This window comes from Numenius arquata, chromosome 6 (genome assembly GCF_964106895.1).
Source record: "Numenius arquata chromosome 6, bNumArq3.hap1.1, whole genome shotgun sequence".
In the NCBI taxonomy this organism is placed as follows: Eukaryota; Metazoa; Chordata; class Aves; order Charadriiformes; family Scolopacidae; genus Numenius; species Numenius arquata.
This window is the reverse complement of record NC_133581.1, coordinates 57915486-57938354: the sequence shown is the minus strand read 5'-3', so window position 1 is coordinate 57938354 and position 22869 is coordinate 57915486. Positions and strand designations below refer to the sequence as shown.

Sequence of the window (22869 nt, the reverse complement as noted above, 5' to 3'; positions counted from 1 at the left end):
TAGGATCCACTGGCATCAGTTGTACAGCAGGAGATCATCTTGCAAAACAGAGCTACAGCCCTTACAGAGTAATGTGGTAAGGCACTCCATAAGGCAAAAACTGGCTCCTGCTTGGGTATGAGGTTGTTTATGCCAAAAAGAACCCCCATAAGGCTGTGGGCCCATGAACTTTCTGCATAGACAGTACCCATGGAAAACTTCACGGGCCATGTAGCACTCCCTAGTCTTTGCTGTCCCATATACCTGAGGCAAGGGGACAGCATATATAGACTAGGCAGAGAGGAATTCCCAAGAAAAGAAGCCATGCCACCTTGGAAACTTGCCAAGAGCTGGTGGGCTGCACCTAAATCCCCCCAAAGTCCCTCAGGATGAAGGCACCATTTTCAAGATTCAAACCTGGTTAAAGAGGAGCTTAGGATGCAGCCAACCAAGTGAGTCTCACACTCAGTGCATGAAGCTACAGAGGTGTACCTAAATCTTCATTCATGAGCACAGTCTAGATTTCTTTTCAAAATTAAGAGGCACAAGCTGGTATGGATAAGGACCTTGGAATGTAAGAAAACAGCTGATGAGCCAATTTCCACATTGGTGTCCTTTGCCTTTGTATGCCTCTTCTGCACTGCATTAATCATGGCTTTCTCTTCACATCTCTTCCCATCCCCTGCTCTGGCTAGTCCTGGTGTGTGTGTCATACCAACGTGCGCATCCTGCATAAATGGGTCACAGCTTCCAGAGCAGGGTCCATACCCGCTGTACTCTCCATGTCTCTCCCGTGGCATGGTGCCGAACTGGCCTGATTCTTCTGTCCACCTGTAGAGTGTCACAAAACCTGTAGAAACATAACAATTTTGGAAATTTCTATTCTTCTCTCAAATTTGGTTCAAACTGTCCGGCATGTTCAAAAGTAGCCAGAGGGCCCCATGGTAAACAGCACTATTACACAGGATTTGTCACCTTAGGAAACGGGCCAGAAACAGCCGAGAGGCCCATACACTACATCCACAGCCCTACAGATATCTTGCTGCAACAGGGCATGGCAAGGAGGCGCCTTGTATGCACGGAGCACAGGCAGCTGCTTGCCAGTGGTGCTTTGCTGCCTTTCCGGCTCGCCTGCACATTGTAACTTCCACCAGAAATAAACTGCTTATTAAGCAGCGAGCCCCAGGTTTGTCTGGTTTTGTTGATGGTGGCTGTCGATCCCCACTGAGATGATTCATGACTTGACACTATTTTCTGTGCTCCCCTTCTGTCTCCAGCCGGAGCGCCCGATATCCTTGGCTCCCAGCCAGGGTGCAGGGTGAGTGTCTCTCACTTGTTTATAGCAGGGCTGGGGGATGTTTAAACGGGGGTGGTGATGGGAATCTTGGGAATTTCACAGCAGACATAACTGCAACTACAATCCTCCCTGCAGCCAACAAGCTCCGCTCAGGGCAGAGTACAGAAAAAGCTTTATCTAAAGACAAATCCATTGACCAGCTTCTTCTGGAAATGAAGGCACTCTCAGGGATCATACTAGTTGCAAAGCAAATTAAAAAAACCATAATCACTCATGGCTTGATCTCTAAAAGGCAGGAGTCCAAAGCAAAAGGAAAAGCTGTGCGTGCAGCTGCATGCTTAGTTGACACATGCAGCTACCATGATTGCCCGCACAAAGAAACACTTTGATAGCAGAGAGAGGAAGAGTCTGGCCCGGCTGTGGAAAAGCAGGCCCATGCTGTACCACGCAGACTTGGGGGTGATGGTGTCAGAGTACAACCTCAGCTTTACAATAAAAAAAATTTCCAGTCATTCATTTAGTAGGAAAGCACTACAGATTATTACTAAAGCTGAAAGAATTTGTTTAGATCCATGCTGTTTTTCACTGTGAATGTTTATTTTCTTTCAGCACTTCTTTCAGCTTGGACAATGACACCGAGCTAATTAGTTTCACGTTTGTCCATACTTTTAAGCCTTTCTCCTTTGCAGGATTTCACGGCTGCAATACCAAGGTTATAAGCATGACGAGCAAAGGCACATTTGTTTTTTTGGAGAAAGTCTTCACCTGGTCTTTATTTTTTATCATCAAGTGATTCCAGTAAGTTTGCTACTAGCTAAAGCCTACACTGGAGGGCCAAAGCTGACCTGATGATGTTTCCTTCCAAAAAACATTTAGAACTGATGCCTAGCTTATGAGACTGAAAAGCTTGCAAGCAGAAGAGCTCTTGCAATCAGAGGAAGAGGAATCAACTCTGACATGTTACAAAATTATTTTTAATGCGTTATTACTCCAAGGCCAGTGATATACTTGACACTTGGAAGGGCACCAAATGCCAGGACCCAGCAACACCACTGATATATGACAGTTCCAGTTCAAGATAACAATCCCATTCAGGGTCTCTGAAGGACTGGCTCTTAAAGACCCTTTTCTAGTAAAAGCATCCAGACTCCTTACAGGACACTCTCAAATACAAGAGTTTGGCAAAAACCTGGACAAACAATGCACTGAAGTGCCTGCAGATCCTTTCTGCAGAGGCAGTTCTGTCTGAAAGTGCAGCTAAGCACTGGTTCAGAGAAGCTGGACTGCTTATTTGCTGGGGATGCAGCACCAAGCACAGGACACCCAGATCCATCACTGGCCATGAGTTCCTCACACAGTACCACTTAAGAAAAGGCAGAATCTGAAACTCAGGAGGAGCTGGGCAGCAGAACACTCTAACGCTGCAGCATGTTCCCAGCCTCAGCATCACCACCACCACTGGCAGGAGCAGTGACAGAGCAGCCTGGGTGCTGAGCCCTGGGTCACTTGCCAGGCTCTTGGGTACACCTTGCTAGGGATATATTGCCGGGGAACCCCTAAAGCAGAGCTGCGCTTCAGCTACCGCATGGCACCCTCAAAGTGCCAAAGTGGATCAGGACAATAATATTCTCAGCTACCTGCTCCTCCCTGAACCCACAGCAAAGGGGTGTACTCCCCATAAAAGTCATCACATCTCTCCTGCCCTCCTGCAATTACCCTGTACGATTTCCATTTTCTCCTCTTTCTGCTTCCTTCCCACATTCTGCCCCAGCTTCCATGTCTCATCTTCAGATGATGGACAGTCCTGCTACCATCAATACCAACCTTTTGAAGAATAAAAGCCCCATACAGCTGTTTCGCAAGCAACCAGAGATCTTGCATTGCATACATGCAAAATCCAGGGACCGAGCAATTTCCGCTCTCATTGCACACATCACAAGAGCCGCTCCATGCATTGGCAACAGCCACCTGCCTGCACATCCCAGACATCTGCATGCTGGAGGCTACCATTGCTATTGCTTCACCGCATTGCCTGGTGCCACAGCTCTGGCCAAATCACTTGACCCAAATGATTACTCGCAACAGCAGCATCAGGGTGATGGGCTGCACAGGGAGAGGAGTCCAGGTAAATTTGTAACAGCTGAGACTGGGGATAAGTTGGAAACAAAGTCTAACCTGAATGTCACTGTAGTGAGAATCTGCTGAAGCTCTAGAATAAACACAGTCCTGCTGACTTGCCTGAAACCCCCTAAATCTTCCTCCTCTGCTGAAGGCTAAAATAAAGAACAAGAAAACGGGTTCCCTATAGCAGAGAGCAAGAGACAAAATTCCCCCCAGAAAAAGTGCAGTATTTTCCACACTGGTGGCTGTCTCATCATGGAAAGACATCTGAGACACTTCATTAGTCACCACCTCAGCTTGCCTCCTCAAACATGTCCCCAGAGCAGTAGAGACCAAAAACACAAGGAGAAAAGAGGAATCTCTGTATCTCCTCACAAATGTGGAAATAACTGGAGTGGCAGTTTAGATGCCAGGCAAAGAATTTTCTTTTATATTTTACAAGCCAAACTCTCTTCTCCAGTGCTATTTTCATCTGGAAGTAACTCCTCCAGAACACGGACCAGGTCCACAACTGCACAAGTAAAAAAGCCCAGAAGTCATTTCTTCAAACAGGTGTCTACTAGTAAGTCCAAATCCTGCAAATAATTTCAAGCTGCCAGTGCCCACTGGAGCCTCTCTCACAAGTTTGGAGATGAGCTGGTAAAGAAGCCCACATGCTGAAAGATAGGCTGGATACAAATACTCAAAGCCCTGCCAACTGTCCCCTTAAAGGGGGCTGCAAGCATTCACTGGCAGGGTCAGTAAAGACCACTGGGAGGAGCCAGAAGAATGGAGAGAGAAGGAGGGCTGAAAGAAAGTACTGCAGTGCCTGAAGTATTTCTTTGCAACTCTGACTTGTATTTTATTAGTGTTAAGAATCAGTATGGTACAGTACAGATACCTCCCTTTCAAATCTGCCAGTCTGCACACACAGCAACAATCCATACATGAGATAAACAAAAATGCCAAGTGAAGTATGGAAAATGGCTCAGTATCTTTTCTGAACTCCAACAAAGGGCAAAATCACAACGCCAGAGTCCTGCAAGCTCCCTGGCATTCTGTAGTTCTTATCTGTCACGCATTCATCACTTCAAAATCAAGCAATAAAATTGGACATGTCCTTCTAGCTCTGGCAAAGACTGCATGTGAGAAGAGGTCTCCAGAGGCAGCCAGGCCTATCAGCACAGCCAGATGACTTGGCAAGGGGGAAGGAAGACTATGGTTTCTACAGCAGGTTAATTCATCTATCCTGGCAGTCAACCTATGATCCTTGCTTGGAGGTTCCACTCTGTGACTGATATAAGGTGAATTTCTGTACAGCCAGGCTGCCTGCCAACCCGCCCCTGTTTTTTCCTGGGTAAGGTGAGCACAGTGGACGGGAGGTGGCTGGCTCTTTCCATCCCGGGACCCGCAAGCCGTGCCCTGGAGGAACTGTAGCCCCAGGAGCGCTCACACAAGCCCGGGCCACGCGTTCAACCCAAGTCCCCTCGCGCTGCTCGCCAAGGCCAGGCTGGACTAGCCCCGCGCCAGAGGCGAGCAGCGGCGGGGCCGCCCGGGCGGGCTCGGGGCCGGGGTCCTGCCGCCGCCCCCGCCAGGAGCGGGCCCGACCGGGTGTGCCCTCTGCCGGCCGCGGCTCGCAGCCGCCACCGGGGACCGCGGCGACAGCGCCCGCCGCCCTCACCACCGCCTCCCGGGGCTCCGTGACGCCACTTCTAAAACGAAAATGGGCTAAAACAGGAGGGGGGGTGTGTGGTTTCTTATTTCAGAGAGCACGAGTGGAACCACGTCCCGGACATGGCACGCCAGGGAGGTGCTAACACCAACACCTCCAGCCGAGCCTCTCCACCTCAGCTTGCTCCCCGCCTGGGCCGGGAGCACTCCCGCAGGCAGACCACCTTCCTCCTGCCCGGTTTCCCCTTCTAGAAGAGCAACTCTCCGCAGCCCCATCTGTATGAGACCAAAGGCGCTGCTTTTGTTCTCACAACCACTGCAGGCTCTTTGCTTTTGTCACCAAATCTTCATTGCAGGGTACATCAAGCACAAAACCAGTGTGACTTGCTAAACCACAAGGCCCAGGGCTCACTTAAAGAGCAAACATCCTGCCATCAGACCAAGGGTGTTGATTTTGGTACGACAGCCTTCACCAGCACAAAGAGTAAACCTCCACTTAGACACCCGTGATACCCTCTAGTGCTTTGCAGCCTCAAAACAGGATCCAAAATGCTTCCAGAAGGGAAACAGGGCAACAAGTATTTTAGAGAGGGCAAGGGAAACAGTGATGAATCTTTTTCCTGGTGAGCTAACACCCATTACTTGATCGGCTCCAACTTTCTGGGGTGGTGGGGCCCCATACAGGTGCACAGCACTCCCCCCAGCTGGCAAGCCACAGTCACTGCTGGACAACATGCCACAGTGCACGTTATCAGCCTCGACACAAAAAGATTTGCCTTTTTTCCTCACCCTCCTTCTCCCACAGGGCAGCTTGTAATTCCCAGATGCAGCTAACAGCACAGAGTCAGTTATCTGGAAATGACTGGTTGTGGTTTCAGGCTGTGATAGATTGCACCCACTGGTAATCCTTCCCTCCCTCTCTCCACTAACACTCTTCCTTCCTCCAGTTACCAGAAAATGCAGCAGTGCTCCCTTCTGCCCGCCCCTCTCTCCTCCCTCCAGGCTACTCCTTTGGAGAATTGGCTCCACAGCTGGATTGTAAAATAATCCAGCTGTTCCTATGACAACGTGCTGGCAGTGGGCAGAGATGACGCCAGCACACAGTGTTGGCCCATTCACTACCAACACCCAACTCTGTTTGTTTTGGTTTGGGATGCATTTGTTTTTCTATGCGGGCAGCTCTGCTGAGTACATTTCTGAAGGCCGGAGGGGCAGGAGGAGCCACAATCCCAGAGACGCCAAGAAAGTTGCTGGCGCTGTGATTTACTTTTTTTTTTTTTTGCCCCAGCTCCATCTGATGCGATGATAAAAACCCCTCCAGCAGTCTTGCAGCTGCACCCAATCTTTGTAAGACTTGATCCAGAGCCCTAGTTGAAAGGCACAGTGCAAGACTTTGCGTGTAAGGCTTCCACTGGAAAAAAAAAAAAAAAGCCAAAAAAAAAAAAAGCCTTGGGTAGAGTCAATAGAGGCCATGCAGCCTTTATTTTAACATCTTGCCTGTCAGCAGAAGGATCGCAGTCTAGAGTGAAGCAAATGAAAAACTTGCTCCTTGTGAAGCATTAGCCAAACACCTGGCTGGACTCATCCAGCCTCTCCAGCTTTGATAGGAACTAGCTCATGTACTGAGGGATCTTGGCCATTAGCAGGAGTAGAAGAACCTTACTGTCAAGCTCCACAAAAGGACACTCCTCAGGTTCTGCAGCTATTAGAACTCCCCAGCGAACCCCGCTCCTTCTGCGTTGTTGTGATCATTCTGCAGACACCATCTACAGCTCTGCAACTCCAATGATGGGGAACATGCTTGACAGTTCTCAGGAGAGGACTGGGACTAACACCCTTCACTGACAAGGAAACTGAGCACAGCAAAATGCCCCTGCTCCCAGCATCAACAAAATGAGAGACAGTGTTTGTTACCGACTGTACATTTCACTATGTCTCCACTTTTATTCTGAAGGACTTGAGAACAGAGTAGGGCACCTAAGGCAGGCAGGACTCTCTAGCTGCATAACTGCTAACAAACTGTTTCCTTTCAAACCCAGGTAATTAACTATCGTGCAAGCACAACAGTGGCCATTTCTATTGCACCGCCGACTGCAACAACCAGGGCCCCCACTGCTCTGCTTTCGACATGCTGACCATCAGCAAATGGGGTGAAGAAAGATGGCCCTCAGTGAGAAAAGAAAATCAAGAAATTAGTTATGTTGTTTTTGAAGAGAGACCTCGATGGGCCACTCTGAAGACTGGGCACGAATGGTCAATTAACCCAAGCAAGTGCAATGAAGAGAACGTATCTCAAACTACCCAGGGCTGGTTCTCTGATCTGGCATGGTACATAGCACAGCACCAGGTCCAAGGGAAATCAAGAGACCAGCTTAAACATATAGATGATTAAGAGATTAGCTTAAACATCCAGATGCTTCTTTGATGAGAGTAAGGACATAAAAACAACTAGAAGCATGATTGTTTCTGGAAATGCTTAGACATTGCAGACCCAAAAAAAGCACTGTAGCACCTATAACACAGTGGCCAGTTGGGTTTGAACAGACCTTTATGAGCTTGGGAAGCTGCCCTTCAAATGCTGCACCCGGCATGTCCATGACACTGCTGCTTCGGGGTGCCTCACCTCCTCAGCTCTCCACAGCCATTACCAACTTGTCCTCAGCATCTGTCCCCTTCCCACTCTTCAACCACGTAAAAGTCCTGGCCATCAGAGATAGCAGCAGCAGCAGCAACAGATCAGTGCTGGGTTCAGAAGCGTTCTCATTTGCCATCCTTCCTCCACCGTGCAAGGAGTGAAGACAAGCTAACTGTTGAGAACCGGTTGCAGTGTTGCTGCTCACAGAGCAGGTAGCTCTACTGCACACTTTACCTAAACTCTTATCCAAGTCTTACTTCCAACTTCCCTTCTCATCACACAGGGATTTCTGTTCTGGGTTCAAAAGATCAAAAATAAATGCCACGAGCCATATGTGGTCAGGGCTTTTTTTTTTTTTTTTGCTATCCATTTTGCAGCAAGGATATAAGTAATTTAGTAGCAGTGCCAAAAGTTTTGAGGTACTTTCCACCAGGGTTGTATTCTCCTACCTTTTTACTTATTTTAGAAATCACCCTCAACTTATACACACAGCACAATGTTTGAAGCCAACAAGCTCCACAGCCTCCTCTATATCCGAAGAGCCCTTCAGCCTCAGTGCCACCTGAACATCCTCTGCCAGCACAGTAATTACAGCAAGACACTCCTTCAAGGATCTGGTCTCTGTTGACTGTTCCATGTTGGGCGCTCTCACTGGCTCAAGACAAGCTCAGCCCAAGATCTGCCCGAGTCCTTCCTGCAGAATACAGTTCAAAGAGCCAAAAAACAGACTTCGCAAAATAAAAAAAATCAAAGCTCTTCCCCTGAGTAGCATAGCCCCTGGGAGTCCAAGCTCCTTGTGTGCTCTGCTTTAGTCTTCAGCACTTTTCACAAGTGCCAGATGCCAGCCCCACCACCTCTGCCAGTTCCCAACCCCACAATCTCTCTCAGACTTTTTACTATTTCCTAGGGCAAAATCTGATAAGAGGTTGCCAGGCCCTGGTCTGCATGGTGTTTACAGGAACAGGCCACTCTATCCAAAGCTTCATTAGGTAAACTAGAACTCAATATCAGCACATGTACATATTTGAGAGGATTAAGAACAAGATTTCATCAAAAGGTATTTCAATTATCAGACTGCACAGCAGATACGCAACAAAGCAAAGGACTCTTGAGAGCAAGTCTGGCCATGTATCAAAAACCTGTCCATTCCATGAAAAGTTTACCTGCCTACTTGCTCCTACCCCAGGAAGCACCCTTGTGAGGCTTGGCAATCGTCAGAAAGCAGATGGGCAAAAGCAAGGAGGGCAGCCTGGGAGCAGTATCAGTGCAGGTGGGAGATGGGATCAGGTGAGTGACTGGGCTAGAAGTTTTGTGGAGAGGACTGGAAGGTCTGTCTGGGGCAGCTGTCAAAGCAGGCTGCTGCACTGGCTGTGGAGCATCAGCCCTTTGGTTCTGATTGAGCCAGTAATTTAGACTGATTTCAGTGAAGCTCTGAATCCCATCTCCCCTAGTATTCTTATAGCCAAATTAGTGAGATAGTCACTGGGTACATGAATAATGAGGTTGGCTGAAACTCTCTGGACCACTAAGCTCAAAACTAATCAACAGTTACAAAGTCCAAGTGACAACCAGTGAAGTTGAGCAGCATCTCTGAAGGGTCAATATCAAGACCAATACTCTGTGATGCCTTTACTAACACCCTGGATGATGTGGCAAAGCATATGGCCAGCAAATTCACACACAAAACCAGATCAGGGGTAGTGGCTGATATACTTAGACTAGGGCTGCTACTTAGAGGAATCCCAGTAGGCTGGATAAATGGCTGATAGGAACCTCATGAAATTAAAAAAAAAATAAAAAATAATCAGTGCAAAGTCACCCGCCTGGGAGGGAATAACTCCATGCAACAGCACAGGGTGCCACCTGGCTGAGGAGTCAGTTTGCTGAAAAAGTGTTTGTAATTTCGAAAAAGGTTGGGAACGCAGTGAATTCTTTGAAGCATGTCCCCAAGATCCTGATTTTTTACCATGAGAGTGGTCAAACACTGGACCAAGGTGCCCAGAAAGGCTGTGGAACCTCCACGCCCAGCAACATTCAAAAACCCAAGTGGCCAAAGCGGTGAGTAACACACTCTTGTTCAATCTGCTTTGAGCGGGGGGCCAGAGTAATAACCTCTGGAGTCAGAGTATCTTCATTCAATATTCCTCAACTAGAACTCATCGCTTCTGCTTTTCTCCCCCAGTGTTCAGCTTCCTGGAGACCAGCAGGGAGCAGTGAAAGGCGAGGAATGAAGACCTACCCACCGGACCGGCAGCATTCCTGCAAGGCTGTAAAAACATGCCGGGACCGCCCAGGGCTGCAGTGCCCAGCTCAAGGAAGCAGGGCAGGGACCCGGCCAGCCACCGGCCATCAGAGGGCACTGCGGGATGCTCTTACCGGGCAGGGATGAAGCACAGGCCAGGAGAGCAGCTCTCAGGAGGGGACTTGTAGGGGGACCTGACCGAGGCATGGAGAGGCTGGGGGGCGATTTCTTCAGCCCGGGAGTCAGGTGGAGGGGGTTGCCCACCCACGGGTGCCAGCCTACAAGCCAGAGCCCCAGTAACTCCTGAGATCAGCTCGATATTGCTGCTGTAAGAGTTGAACGTTACTTGTTGGTTCAAGCATCTGGGGCTACAGGGTTCGTATTGCCCAACTCTCCTCCTTGATCTCAAGATCTAAACACACGCTTAACAAAAAACGAGATTTAAATTCTTACATAACCACATGACTCCAGGCACTGGGATGATGAAATCCTAAGTAGCACCAAGACTCTCCCACTGACACAGGACCAGCAAGGGACTGCAAAAACCCAGGAGACTCAGGCAGCCATTTTACTGGACAGCTTTGCTACAGCTCAGGATCATGCTCACATCCATCACAAAACTGAACACCAAGGCCACAAAGACATTTGCATGTTTCTGTCAGTTCCAGTAAAAAACCTATAGCATATTGGTTTAAGTTACGGCACTTTATCCCAGATGACATGTATGGAGAAATCAGACATGGGAGAACGAAACCCCAGTGAATGGAAGTCTTGGGACCCCAAAGACCTGGGTTTAGAGGCGGCTGAGTCTGAAAGCGCTGCCTCAGGGGTCTGGCTCGTGCATTGATGTAACCGGCTGGAGTGGTTTCAGGCATTCCCATGCCAGTGTCTCCACCCTGCTCTCCTGGCCAGGGTTAACACACCCATTCCAGGGGAGGCAGAAAGGAATGGGAACTTCAGCCTTTGTCATTGGGCATTGGGGAGCTCTGCACAAGTGCCTTTCCTCAGTCACTTGGTTAGCTGATAGCACTGGGGGCAGGGGAAGCTACGCACAGCCTCCTTTTTGTCACATGGGAGAGCCAGCAACCCACTACAGACAGCAAAGATGGTATTTTAAACTGCTAGCTACATCTGTCAGAGCATGTCATCCAGATCTTAGAGATGCTCATACATATACATACAGACATTTCATACACCTGGAGTAGTTGCTTGCCACAAACCCTATGTGTTACCGCTCGACTGCATTCACACACACCACCAGTGCATTACTCCTCCACTCTCCTGGGCTCAATGTATCATGGACGTTGGAAGGGGCCTCTGGAGGCCACCTGGTCCAACCCTGCTCAAAGCAAGGCCACTTAGAGCAGGCTGCTCAGGGCCTCAGCTAGTCAAGTTTTGACAACCTTCAAGGCTGGAGGTTCCACAACCTCTCTGGGCAACCTGCTCCTGCATTTGACCACCTTCATGGTAAAACATTAGGATTTTAGCACACAGTCTGAAGAGTCAGTACTCCAAACTGAATTTAGGCAAATCCCTTATGCCCTCAATGTGCTGTCCCACAGGAGTTTATACAGCTCTGTCACCTACAGGGTCTGCCTCTTCCATTGCTTCGGTATTAGCATTTGACTGATCCTGCAGTAACTTTGGCCAGGGACTTGGATCAGTTGGAACTTAACCCTCCCACATAAATACATTTGTTGTCCCAGTGTAACTTCCTGAATCATTTCATTGAGAGGTCAGACAAGTACCTCTATGGAAGCCAGGAAGGAAACAGTCACATGAATGGGAGCAGAGAAGACAGCAGGACCACACATGTAGACTGACTTAAGCTATCCTGAAAATGTAGTTTCAGTGCCTTGATTTACCTGGCTGTTAAGATGGCATCACACTCTTCACCTGCTTCACACGGTTCTGGAGGACAGCTAATTGAGTCAGTGAAAAGACAAGGTTGACACCTTCAAGGCGCTCAGTGGCCTGGCACCAGCACATCAAAATAATGGTCTCCTGAAACACAAAGATAGACTGTAAGCAACAACTCTGATCCTCTGGCACAAGAAGACTCTGCAATAATGTAATGCTTGCCTGTGCAAGAGGCCCCATTTTCCAGGGACCTGTACAAATTTGGAGAATGAGCTCCCTAGCGACTAAGGACTCTTCAGTACCTGCCCCTCCAGACTGCAAGCTATGCTGCTTTCACCTGTAATTCAAACACACTGCAACACAGAATCTGCGGGGAGGGGAGAGGGGAACAAACCACAAATTTGCGTATTAGTCACATTTGAGGTTACTGGGAAAGTACTCAGATGCTGCTCTGAACGGCTCACGGTAAGCTGCAGAATAGAACAGAACACTTCAATCATTAGTGCCCGTAAGGAGCTCCAAGATCCTCAGGTGAAAATCATTACATAATAAATACTTTGTCCTCATAAACACAGACGATTATTTCAGTGCATGATGTATCTTAAAAGGAAATACAAACCTTTGGTTAAGAGTCAGAGCTGGTCTTTACCACATTCTGTGCCTGATCACCTGCAGGGCACAATCTGTCATGCAATATCCAGTAATTAAGCTATATTTATGACAAGATTGGAAGCTGTGAGGTCATTCCCTGTGCAACTACACGTGCCTTAAATTAGCTGTGATAATCATTCTCACATGCACACAACAGTTCAGGCCTTTAGCAGCAGCCAATGTCTGATGTTACAACAGCAAATGACAATGCGGCACAAAGAGGAAAAATAATGCAGACTTTGGTCATAAAGTGGTTTGGAAAAAGGAGATTTTGCTGGGGTTCAAATGCATGGCATTATAATCAACTCCACATATCCAGCAAATGGAATTGGTTGGCACTTTGATCACAAACACACAGATATTGCCAACTCCAGAACTGTCATCTTAATATCTGCTCTCTATAAGGAATCAGCAAATAAGCTGCATTTATTTTTGGCATGAAAATACTTGCACAGTAAAATGTTTCTCAAATTACAGGTTCTAAAAATTATGAAAAAAAATTAAACATTTCAATTCTGAAGTGCTAAAGCCATCTTGGCAAAGATTACTTATGTTTACATTATATGACAGGTTTATCAAGAAGCCATGTTAATCCTGCTCTTGTGTAATGAGCAAGAGCCTTGCACCCCTTCAGTACCTTTCTGTAACAGGGACTACAGCTACAACAAAGTGAGTTTCATTAGGAAGGTGATTACAAGTTCAGGTTTTGACTAAATGTGCTGGAACTAAAAGCCAGAAGCCATACCCAATGAAGCATTTGCTCTCAGTAAGGTCCCTAGGAACAGAGAGGTATGTAGAGTATATATAAAACTTTTCTCTAACAAATGTTCCTAATTGTGAACATCTCTTCTGGGGGAAGTACCTTGTACGAGTATCATTCCATAGTTCTGAAAGCTGTGGAAACCATCCCATCAGCTTGCTATGCCTCTCAGCTCAGCTAGTTGACTGAAACAAAGATCTTGAAAATAAACAACCAAAGTAACATATTTCCTTGTATTTCACTGTGTTTGTCTCCAGTTACAATTACATATCTATCTTTCAGTCAAAAGCTTTAGTTCATGCTTCCCTTAAATCCCACCCAATATTGAGGATGATTTGGGGGTAGTCTACCAAACACTGCAGTCATCAGGATGCCTTTTGGAGCACTGAACACCTTACACAACCCTTACAGCGAGAGGTGAATCCTCCTCTAAGCTGCCAGAGCTCATTTATAGCGGTGGCACAGGCAGTATCTACACTACCAAATGAAGCAGGGCCAAGAATGGTTCTGTGGTGGATGGGCCAGGCCATACCACATCTACACTACACAGACTTGGCTGTGGTCACCTCCAAACTACATGTGGTGTCTCCGTAGCTCTAAGTATTATTTGAGGGGTGTTATGTCAAACATTCAGAATTGAAGAAATGAGGGCTGTGCTGTAGCCCAGAGGGGTGATTTACAGCATGAAGCTAAAGGACTTGTTGTATGCAAAGCAGAGGCGTGTTTGATAGGATGAAACCTGTTAGGATATTGCTGGATCACCCTGCAGAGTGGAGGGAGCCTGGTTTCACATCATCTTGCCTACTGCTCATCAGACACATGCTACCCTCTGAACTATGCCCACACACCATCTTGGAGACTGCTAAGTGACACAGGCCAAGACTGTTTCAGGGACCAGGGTTATTACTGTGTAGCAGAGCAGGGTGGAAAATCAGCAGTCCTCAAGCAAGCTCAAGCTTGCTGCTTTCCCACTTTGATTTAGCAGCACAGACATAGCCAGGCTTGTGGCACCTGGAACTTGGCTGACGAACAGCTGGGGGGGCGGGGAGGGAAAGGGAGGGGGAGAATGGGAGGCCCTGAGCTGTGAAGAGCTGAATTCTTTGAAAGTCTCAGAGTAAAATCCTTATCTGTGCCGAAACTCCATTCTTGGCTTTGCACTCCACTCTTATGTAACAAGAGCACACTAGTTTGGTTTATCTTCCTTAGCGTCCTCGAGGTTAGTGACACATCATCATTAGGTTACGTTACTATTTTAATTCAATTGCCATATCACATGCTTAAATGCTGTAACAGAGCTTGTCCTTCTTTCTACCGTGTGCTACTGGCAACTGTCATTTCTCCTACAATTAGAGTTCAAACGCTCCATAGCGGGAATTGCATCATTCTCACGCTGAAGCACCCACTATGCTTCAGAGCACTGTCAAAATAATGTTTTACTTAAAAAACCCAATAACCTGGTAGTACCTGAATCCTGTATATTTTAGATTATATGCTTTAGGACTGACACCACTATTTTATTTTATGGCCTTTGCAATACTGTTACCTATTCAAAACAAATATTTAGTTTTGCAAACAAAACCAGATAAATACTGTATTATGAGTTAGTTTCACTTCCCTTATACCCTAGCATGAGAAGGTTTAAGACGGACTATTTAAAAGGAACTAAATCCTTACCAAATGGAAGATGCGATGCAATCAGAATTAAAATGACTCCTTGAATGCTGCAGCTGGTTGTCTTTAGCCAACAGGATCAAGTCACAAAACATTTGTATAAAAACAGAGCTCAAATGTAATCAGTGAAGAGGAGCTGAAACTCTGTTGCTCTGTAGGCCAAAGATACAGGAGGGGGAACAGAACAAGAGCTCCATAATTGGAAATAATAAAGATACTTTGTCCACATGCTAGTTATGACCTTCTTTTGTTCTCCCATGATATCCTGTTGATATAATATCCAGGTCCCTGGTGGACATCCGCTGTTTCCAAATGAGAAGAATGAGTGTTGTTAGTTTCACTTCAGCACCTCACCGGGTCACCAGCCTACCTACTATGTCTGGAAAGCCTGCCGGAAGCAGCGTCAACCTTATCAGCAAAAGATCTGAACGGATGAGGAGCACGGACATATGAGATCACATCTTCTGGCAATTTAAACAAATCTCAAATACCATTACAATAAGGAAGCACAGAATAAGAGCAGAAGGTCAGCTAAATACTTACAAACCCCCATAGGAATAGTCATAGTTGATCAGATCAAGCACACCTTTCCCCCCCACCCCGCTCTCAGCCACACTCATCTGACACTACCTGACAGCAATCAGCTGAGGAAAGTTGTAAGGACAAAGTCGAGGTGTAGTGCTGCCTCCCTGCAGTATTCCCCAAGGCCCAAAAAATTTACAAAAATCAGGACTTCCACAGCCAAAGGGGTTATTTTTGTATTTAACAGTCCTCATTAACTTTTTCTTCTGTTCATTCTCTGAACTTCTTTTCTGCTCAAAACACCACCCCACCCTTGTAGCACCCCCAAAATCACAAACAAGGTTTTCCACAAGTAACCACAATAAGGAATGAGCAACCTCATCAAGTTTGGGGTTATCCCACGTTCCCCAAGTTTCACTTTATGCACATCGTTCTCACGTTGAAAGAAACCTGCCCTCACTCGTGTCTCTGTAAGGCTGAAGAGTCCTAGTTAATTTATCTGTTTCTCTCCCAGAAGCTGTTCCACACCTCAGAACACCTATTTACTTCTCTGCACCTCTTTTAGTGCTCTATGTCCTTCTGAAGATAAGATCAGAACTGTACACAGCATTCAAAGCACTGGCACACCGTGGATTTACCCCGTGCCATGATGATGCTCTCTGCTTTGTTCTCTAGCTCTTTATTACCTCCTAACATTTGATTTACTCATTTACCAAGCCTTGAGCTGAGATTTTCACAGATCTATTATTATGCCAAGATCTTGTTCCTAAGTGGTAAATCAGTTTCTAGGCTGTTCCCAGGTATTTGAAGTTAGGATTGCTTATCTCCCATTTGAAACACTTCACATTTACATATATCAAATTGCATCACCTGCTCACTTCGTGTTGTGAAGTTTTACTACAGTTCCTCTCAGATCACAGGTTCCAATTCAGATGCTTGTGGAATTTCACATATTGACTCCTTCCATCGAGAGAAGACTTTTGCTCTCTGCAGCAGCCTGTCTTTAAGCCAGCATCATCTACCCACTTGAAAACTTCTCCCCTTACTCCACAGTTTCTTCAGAAGCTTTTGCTGATAGACTTCGCTCAATGCTTTTTAGAAACCCAAGTAGACTACATCAGCTGAATCTCTCCTGTCCACATGCTTTGCTGGCTCCTCACAGGACTCCAAACAACCTGTGAAGCTGGGACTTCTCTTTAGAAAACCTCTGCCAGCTCTCATAGTATACCATTTTCTCCCTGGGCCCACTAGTTCGCCTTTTCAAACAGCTTTCATTAACTTAGCTGGTACAGATAACAGGCTCATTGCTCAGCAGCTCTCCTGAACTCTTCTAGCTGCTTTTTTAATTGGCATATTAACTATCTTCCCATTCTCTGTTATTAAAGTGCTTCTAAATGAGATGTTACACATAACCCTTAGTAAGCGGCTCAGCTATTTAAATCTTGACTTCTCTTAGAACTCTTGGATGAATATCATTCAGCCCAACTGTTCAGCGCTTTTTATTTTAGCTATTTGTTTCGTAACCTTTTCTACAGACACTTCAGCTTGAGACATACCCTCTGATAAATCTTTCACAAAAATGAGTGAAAGCACCGGAATCTTCCCAAGTTCCTCTACAGTGAGCACAGAACAAAACACTAATTTAATTTTTTTCTAGAACCTTATCTTCTCTGAACAATCCATTTATTTTTGACTGTCCACTGGCTCTGAAAACTTTTCTTGGCAGGCTTCCTGTTCTATTTTGACTGAAAGCAGAAGAGTCAGATTTATTGGCAAAGAACCAACAAAATAAATGACAAGAGAACCAGCAGAACAAGTGTTCAAGGATACAGGTGCCTGGTCACCAGCTCCACTGAAATCAGGCTTCACAGGGTAGCTCTGATACTGCAAGTGCAATAAAAAATGGTAATTATTTTCTTTCATCAAATTCCATACAGAAATAACATTAAAAAAAAATCCTTGAACAGTTTAGGTTGGAAGTGAACTTAAAGATCATCTAGTTCCAACCCCCCTGCCATGGGCAGGGACACCTCCCACTACACCAGGTTGCTCAAAGCCTCATCCAGCCTGGCCTTGAACACTTCCAGGGATGGGCCATCTGCAACTTCCCTGGGCAACCTGTTCCAGTACCTTGTCACCCTCACAGTAACAAATTTATTCCTGATATCTAATCTACATCTGCCCTCTTCCAGTTTGAAGCCATTTACCCTTCGTCCTATCACTACATGCCCTTGTAAAAAGTTCCTCCCCATCTTTCCTGTATGCCCCCTTCAGATACTGGAAAGGTGCTATAAGGTCTCCCTGGAGCCTTCTCTTCTCCAGGCTGAACAACCCCAGCTCTCTCAGCCTATCTTCACAGAAGAGGTGCTCCAGCCCTCTGATCATCTTCACAGCCCTCCTCTTAGACTTGATCCAACAGGTCCATGTCTTTCTTATGTTGGGCGCTCCAGGGCTGGATGCAGTACTCCAGGTTGGGTCTCACCAGAGGATGAGAATCACCTCCCTTGGTCAATTGGCTCTTAAGTTGAAATATATCACCTCTGATTTTTCACCATCACAGGTCAATTCTTCCAGCCAAGAGCTGATCGTGGAGATTTCCAGGTGGATGGGCAACGCTTGGGAAGTCCAATTAAGGACAGCAAGAGCTCCGCACCCAGCACCGTGGGGAGCCATGGAGGCTCCCATCCCTTCTCCTGGCACCTCAACCACCACCACCCCCCCCCCAGAAGGGGATGGGAGCGCCGCAGGAGGGCTAGCCGCAGCCCACGCTGCCTTGCCAGCCCACCACAGCTGCCCACCCGCGGGGAGCTCAGCCACCGGCTTCGCGCCTTCCCTGGACAGGAGACAAGACAGGGTAGCCCCGGGCTGTGAGGACGCTGAGGGACACGGCCACCCGCCCCGCGCGCCGGCCGTTACGCCCGACGGCAACCCTCGCGCACCGCCTCCACCCAGCCACCCGCCACCCCCCCCCCTTCTGGAATCTTCCCGCCGCAGCGCCGCACGCGCCAACCGACGGGAAAAAGGAGCGCCGCCGCTTTAGCCATATATGGGCAGGGCCGGAAGCGCTTGCGTCATGGCGTTGGCTCGTAGCGTCTCCGCGGGGAGCGCGACGTCACGTCCCTGACGCGCCCCCGCCGCCCCTGGCAACCAAACAGTAAACAGGGCGGCGGGGAAGGGCGGCGGGCGCGCAGGCGCGGCGGGGACCGGCCGCGGGGACCGGGCGACCCACCGGCTGCCTGAGGGGAGGGCGGCGCCGCCTGCGGCAGGACGGGACCGGGAGCGGCGCCTCGGCCCCCCGGGACTGAACCCCGCCGCCCCCGGCCGGTGCGGGGGGAAGGCCCGCCTCAGCCCCGCTGCGGGCCTCTCCGCTCGCCGGCTCCCCGAGAGAGACCCCGCCGGGTCGCGCTGGGGCTGGCCCGACGCTGGGGAGCTCCGCGGCGATTTCAGGTATCGGCAGAGGTGCCGGCTCGGGGCCCCCGCGCCCGGCCCTGGGGCCTCTGCGGGGAGAGGGGCCGCCCCGCCGCCGCGGCCCGGGGCAGGAGCGCTGGAGGCGACGGGGCGTGCAGAGCAGCCTGTCGCGACTGGGGTTGCTGTCGGCGTCGAAGCGATCCGAGATCCGCAGCCCCTTCCTGTCTCCGGGGTTACTTTGCCGCCCAGCCCTTCTCTTTCTACTATAAAGGTGTTTAAGGCGCTTCGTGTTGTTTTGCAGCTCTACTTTTTGTAATTCGCAATAACAAGTCCACTATTCCAGTTGTGTTGTGTTGCAGTTTCATTTCTAAGAATTAATTACAGTACTGCCCTCGGTGGGATCAGGAGCACAGGAGGCATCAGAAATAATGCGAGCGTTACCTGCTTGTCTTATCTCATTCCATTGTTTTGTTTCACAAAGCTCTGGAGCGATATCTGTGTGATGTATCAGATAGAGCTTATAATTGAGACATGCGTGTAACCCGTGCCAAGCAGAGACTGGTGCGCTACTCCCTCTCATGGCTCCGTTGAAGTTAGTGGCGGGATTCCCACTGATTTGAGTGAGATTTCGCTATGGAGTTCTCAAATGCTAGGAAGCAGATAAATCATACCCGCAACACACCATACATTTTGGTCTAGCACATCCTGAATCCTGGATCATCCCAGACCGAAAGCAAAGAGTAGGGCTGGAGCCTGGGGTTAAATGTAACGTCTCTCCTGTAGTGCCACCCCTGAGTTTGACATCATTGCGTAACAAACGCCAGAGCTGGCACTCAGACTCGGCGCTTGCTGTCACTGCTGTTAGAAGGAAAAGCCTCAGTGAGGCTGCGGAACTGCTGTCCCTCAGAACTCAGAACCCTCAGAACTCCCTCAGGCTAGTTCTGCTTTAGCCTGCCCAGCCATCGTGAGAGAGAATGCGGCCAGAATTACTCCACCTGCTTTGAGGGGATTGTGTGGTATTTTGGGACTCTATATAGACCCCTGCTCCTTTCTGCCTCTCTGCTGAACATCTGGTGATTTCAACAGCATGCTTAGGCTCTCGTAAGACCTCTGAATTCTCCAGCTCTGGACCTGATGGTCTTTCAGCAGAAGGCATGTTGTGATTCCAGATTTCATAGAATCATTCAAGTTGGAAAAGACCCTTGGGATCATCGAGTCCAACCATTAACCCCACTCTACAAAGTTCTCCCCTACACCATATCCCCCAACACCACATCTAAGCGACTCTTAAAAAAATTCAATTAGCAATAATTGCGCCTCGGATTAACCCCATTGGCTACGATACTGCCACTGCGCAAAGCTACTGACTTCACGCCCGTTGTGATTGCAGATTTACTGACTTCACAGGGTTACTTGTCACATAAGTCTCACTCTCTTGCAGCTACACCTACATGACTGCTTCAGGGGTCAGTGCTACTGTGCGTTTGCTGCGCCTGGGTGTTGCCCTTGTAAACTCGAGTGGCGATGTGAAAGTAGCTGTTTCTCCGTGGGTGGCATCTCAGTAGCAAGTGGGGTCATTCTTTGTCAGTTGTCAGCACTGCCTCCAGCTTAATGTTGAAAGACGGGAAGCCGCACGCGTAATATTTGCTTTTGCACAGGGCAGGCCTTGTTGAGCAAGCCATGAAGCTGCAATACACCCTATTGAGATGAGATACATCCTGTGCGTGTTCTGATTAGGGAAGGGGTGAAGAAAGCAGAGCCCGCTGCAGCAACCAGGAAATATGGAGTTACACAAACCCAGCCCTGAACTCCACAGAAACCTCCAGCCTGCAGAGATTGCCTGAGAGCAGAGCGTCGAGGTGGCCTTCAGCTGGACACACATGCCAGAGCAGGTGGCGTCTTTGCCTCCACCTTGAGAAAGGAGTTCTCACGAGCTGGAGTGACAGGGCTGGATGCCATCAGGGAGGCCTTGCTACTCTTGGGGGACTCCTCGTGTGTGAGAATTAGGGAAGGAGCAGAGCAGTGCCCTGCAGGCAGGGGTGACCTGCCCCCAGCTGCTGTCCTGCCAGGGGGCCACGTTTCACTGCACACACAGCAGGAATGGCAGGGTGTAGTGCAGCCCCTCTGAACTAACTCCAGCAGGAGAGGCCACACTGCACAGACCCTGGTGGGGAGCATGTTCCCAGGGCACATGGGCTGTTTGCCCTAACTCACATTTACACGAGGACAGGACTAGCTTTAATAGAAAACAAGTGATAAGGGATGGGTCAGTGTTCTGCCTCAGCCCAAAGTCAGAAGAAAGCGTGTGAGCATTTCTCCTCCCCTCATGGCCAGAAGGCAACGCACGATAGCTGCTCCTAGAGGTGTCAGGCCAAGTCCAGGGGCACATATCCACTCCTCCCCAGGCAGGAGGAAGTTGGGCACATGCAAACAATTGGGTGGGCCCCAGCACAGAGGTGGCCTCCCCAATTCAGAGGCATGAACTCAGCTGCCCTTTTTACCTCCTTTCCAGTAAGGCCTCCACATCTTGTCCCTGAGAGGCCACACCAGGTGACATGCAGAGGCACAAGAGGGGACCAGACCCAGACAGATCGGATGGTGAAGGCCATAAGGAGTGACCCTGGTGCCCACCAGGATGGGTGGGAAGGGTATAGCCACAGCCAGCCCTGACTAACACCAGGGCAAGGACAGGTCTGGCCTTACTGGTCTTCCCACCCCAGTGTGCCCCATGCCCCAGGCAGCTAGCACCAGTGTTTGCCATTTATAAAGCCCAGCCTAAATTGGAGGCTGGGGAACCCCTTTAGGGTCACAGGGAAGTGATAGAAAAGGTAACACAAGGACAATTCCAGCAGTCAACTTAAATGCTTTTATTGACAATGTCTCTGAACAATAATAAGCAAACAATGCTTAAGTTTCATCCAAATTCACTTTCCACATGTCAAAAAAGACCTCAAGGTAGAAAAAAATAAAATAAAAATATAAATATCTGAGAATCCATCTTAATAAATAAATTAAAAACACAATAAAAACGTTTTCATGGAAAACTTATGTCAGAACATTCAGACCACCTCAACAATGCATGATCAGTAAAGTTACAATGAACATCAATGTAGAACTACAGTACATGGATATAGCTATTTATCTACCTACTAGAAAATAAAATAGAGTCTCTTTCCCCCCACGTAAGATGGGTCATTGCTAAGTCATCAGAACACGATATTGCCAGGAACACAGTAGTTATTGTTAATCAGCTGCACTAGATACGAGTTGGAGATACCCAGCACCAGGTTAAATTCCAATCATTTAAAACCAAGAGATTAATTAGTTAATGCTAGTGATACTAAGGAGGGGAGGGAGTCACCTACCCAGCCATGTGGGACATGCTACAGACTACCAGCTCTCATGGATGGGCCATTGGGGATGAGACAAACTCCATGCGATTTGCTACATCTCTGGAAGAGGTACGAGGCCTCGGCACGGGGCGCTCTGCCAGGCCCCAGGGCACCCAGCCAGATGGGGGGGGTGGCGGTGGCAGGGCCCTCCCTGGATCCAGGGAGCCCCATGGGGCGCAGCGGCGAGTCCGTGGGGGGGGAGTGGGGGGGTGGAGGGGCAGGGGAGGGGGCCCGGCAGGTCAGTCAATGCTGGAGCCCCTCACAAGGCCAGGAGGGTGGGGAGCTGAGGGAGTCGGACGAGGGCTCGTTGCTGCTGCTGCCCTTCCGGTGCGCGGCAGCGCAGCTGGGGGGAAGGCGTCCGCCTCAGGGTAGGTGAAGACGAAGGTGGAGGTGTAGGTGCTGGGGCAGGGGGTGCAGGTCACCACAGGGGTGCAAAGGGGCTCCAGCTCACCGCTGGTCCCGGCGCCCAGCGACTCCCAGTCCGAGGCGTAGAAGGAGGAGGCCCCAGGCAGGTCCATGTCAGGCACGGAGCGGGAAGCCTCCCGTGGCCCCGTGGAGAAAAGCAGCTCGTCGAAGGGCTCAGCCTTGAGCTCCAGCCCGCCACCGCCGGTCTCCTTGGGCGGCACGGCCGGTGGCGCCTCAGACATCAGCGGCAGGGTGAAGGCAGCCTCCTCGGCCACG

General features: G+C 48.9%; 1 protein-coding gene and 1 non-coding gene across 2 annotated transcripts; both read right to left on the bottom strand.

The window, feature by feature from the left end:
• Positions 1-20028: 20028 nt before the first annotated feature.
• On the bottom strand, positions 20029-20158 carry LOC141466269 (U4 spliceosomal RNA). The gene has a single exon (XR_012463305.1). It is a non-coding gene; the product is annotated as a U4 spliceosomal RNA (small nuclear RNA).
• Positions 20159-22431: 2273 nt separating this feature from the next.
• Positions 22432-22868, bottom strand: FOS (Fos proto-oncogene, AP-1 transcription factor subunit; the record flags this gene model as incomplete). Its single annotated transcript, XM_074149584.1, is given in 2 exon segments — positions 22432-22536; positions 22539-22868. Coding segments are annotated over 2 exon segments (435 nt in total), but the record flags the coding sequence as incomplete, so codon positions are not given.
• Between the last annotated feature and the right edge of the window lies 1 nt (position 22869).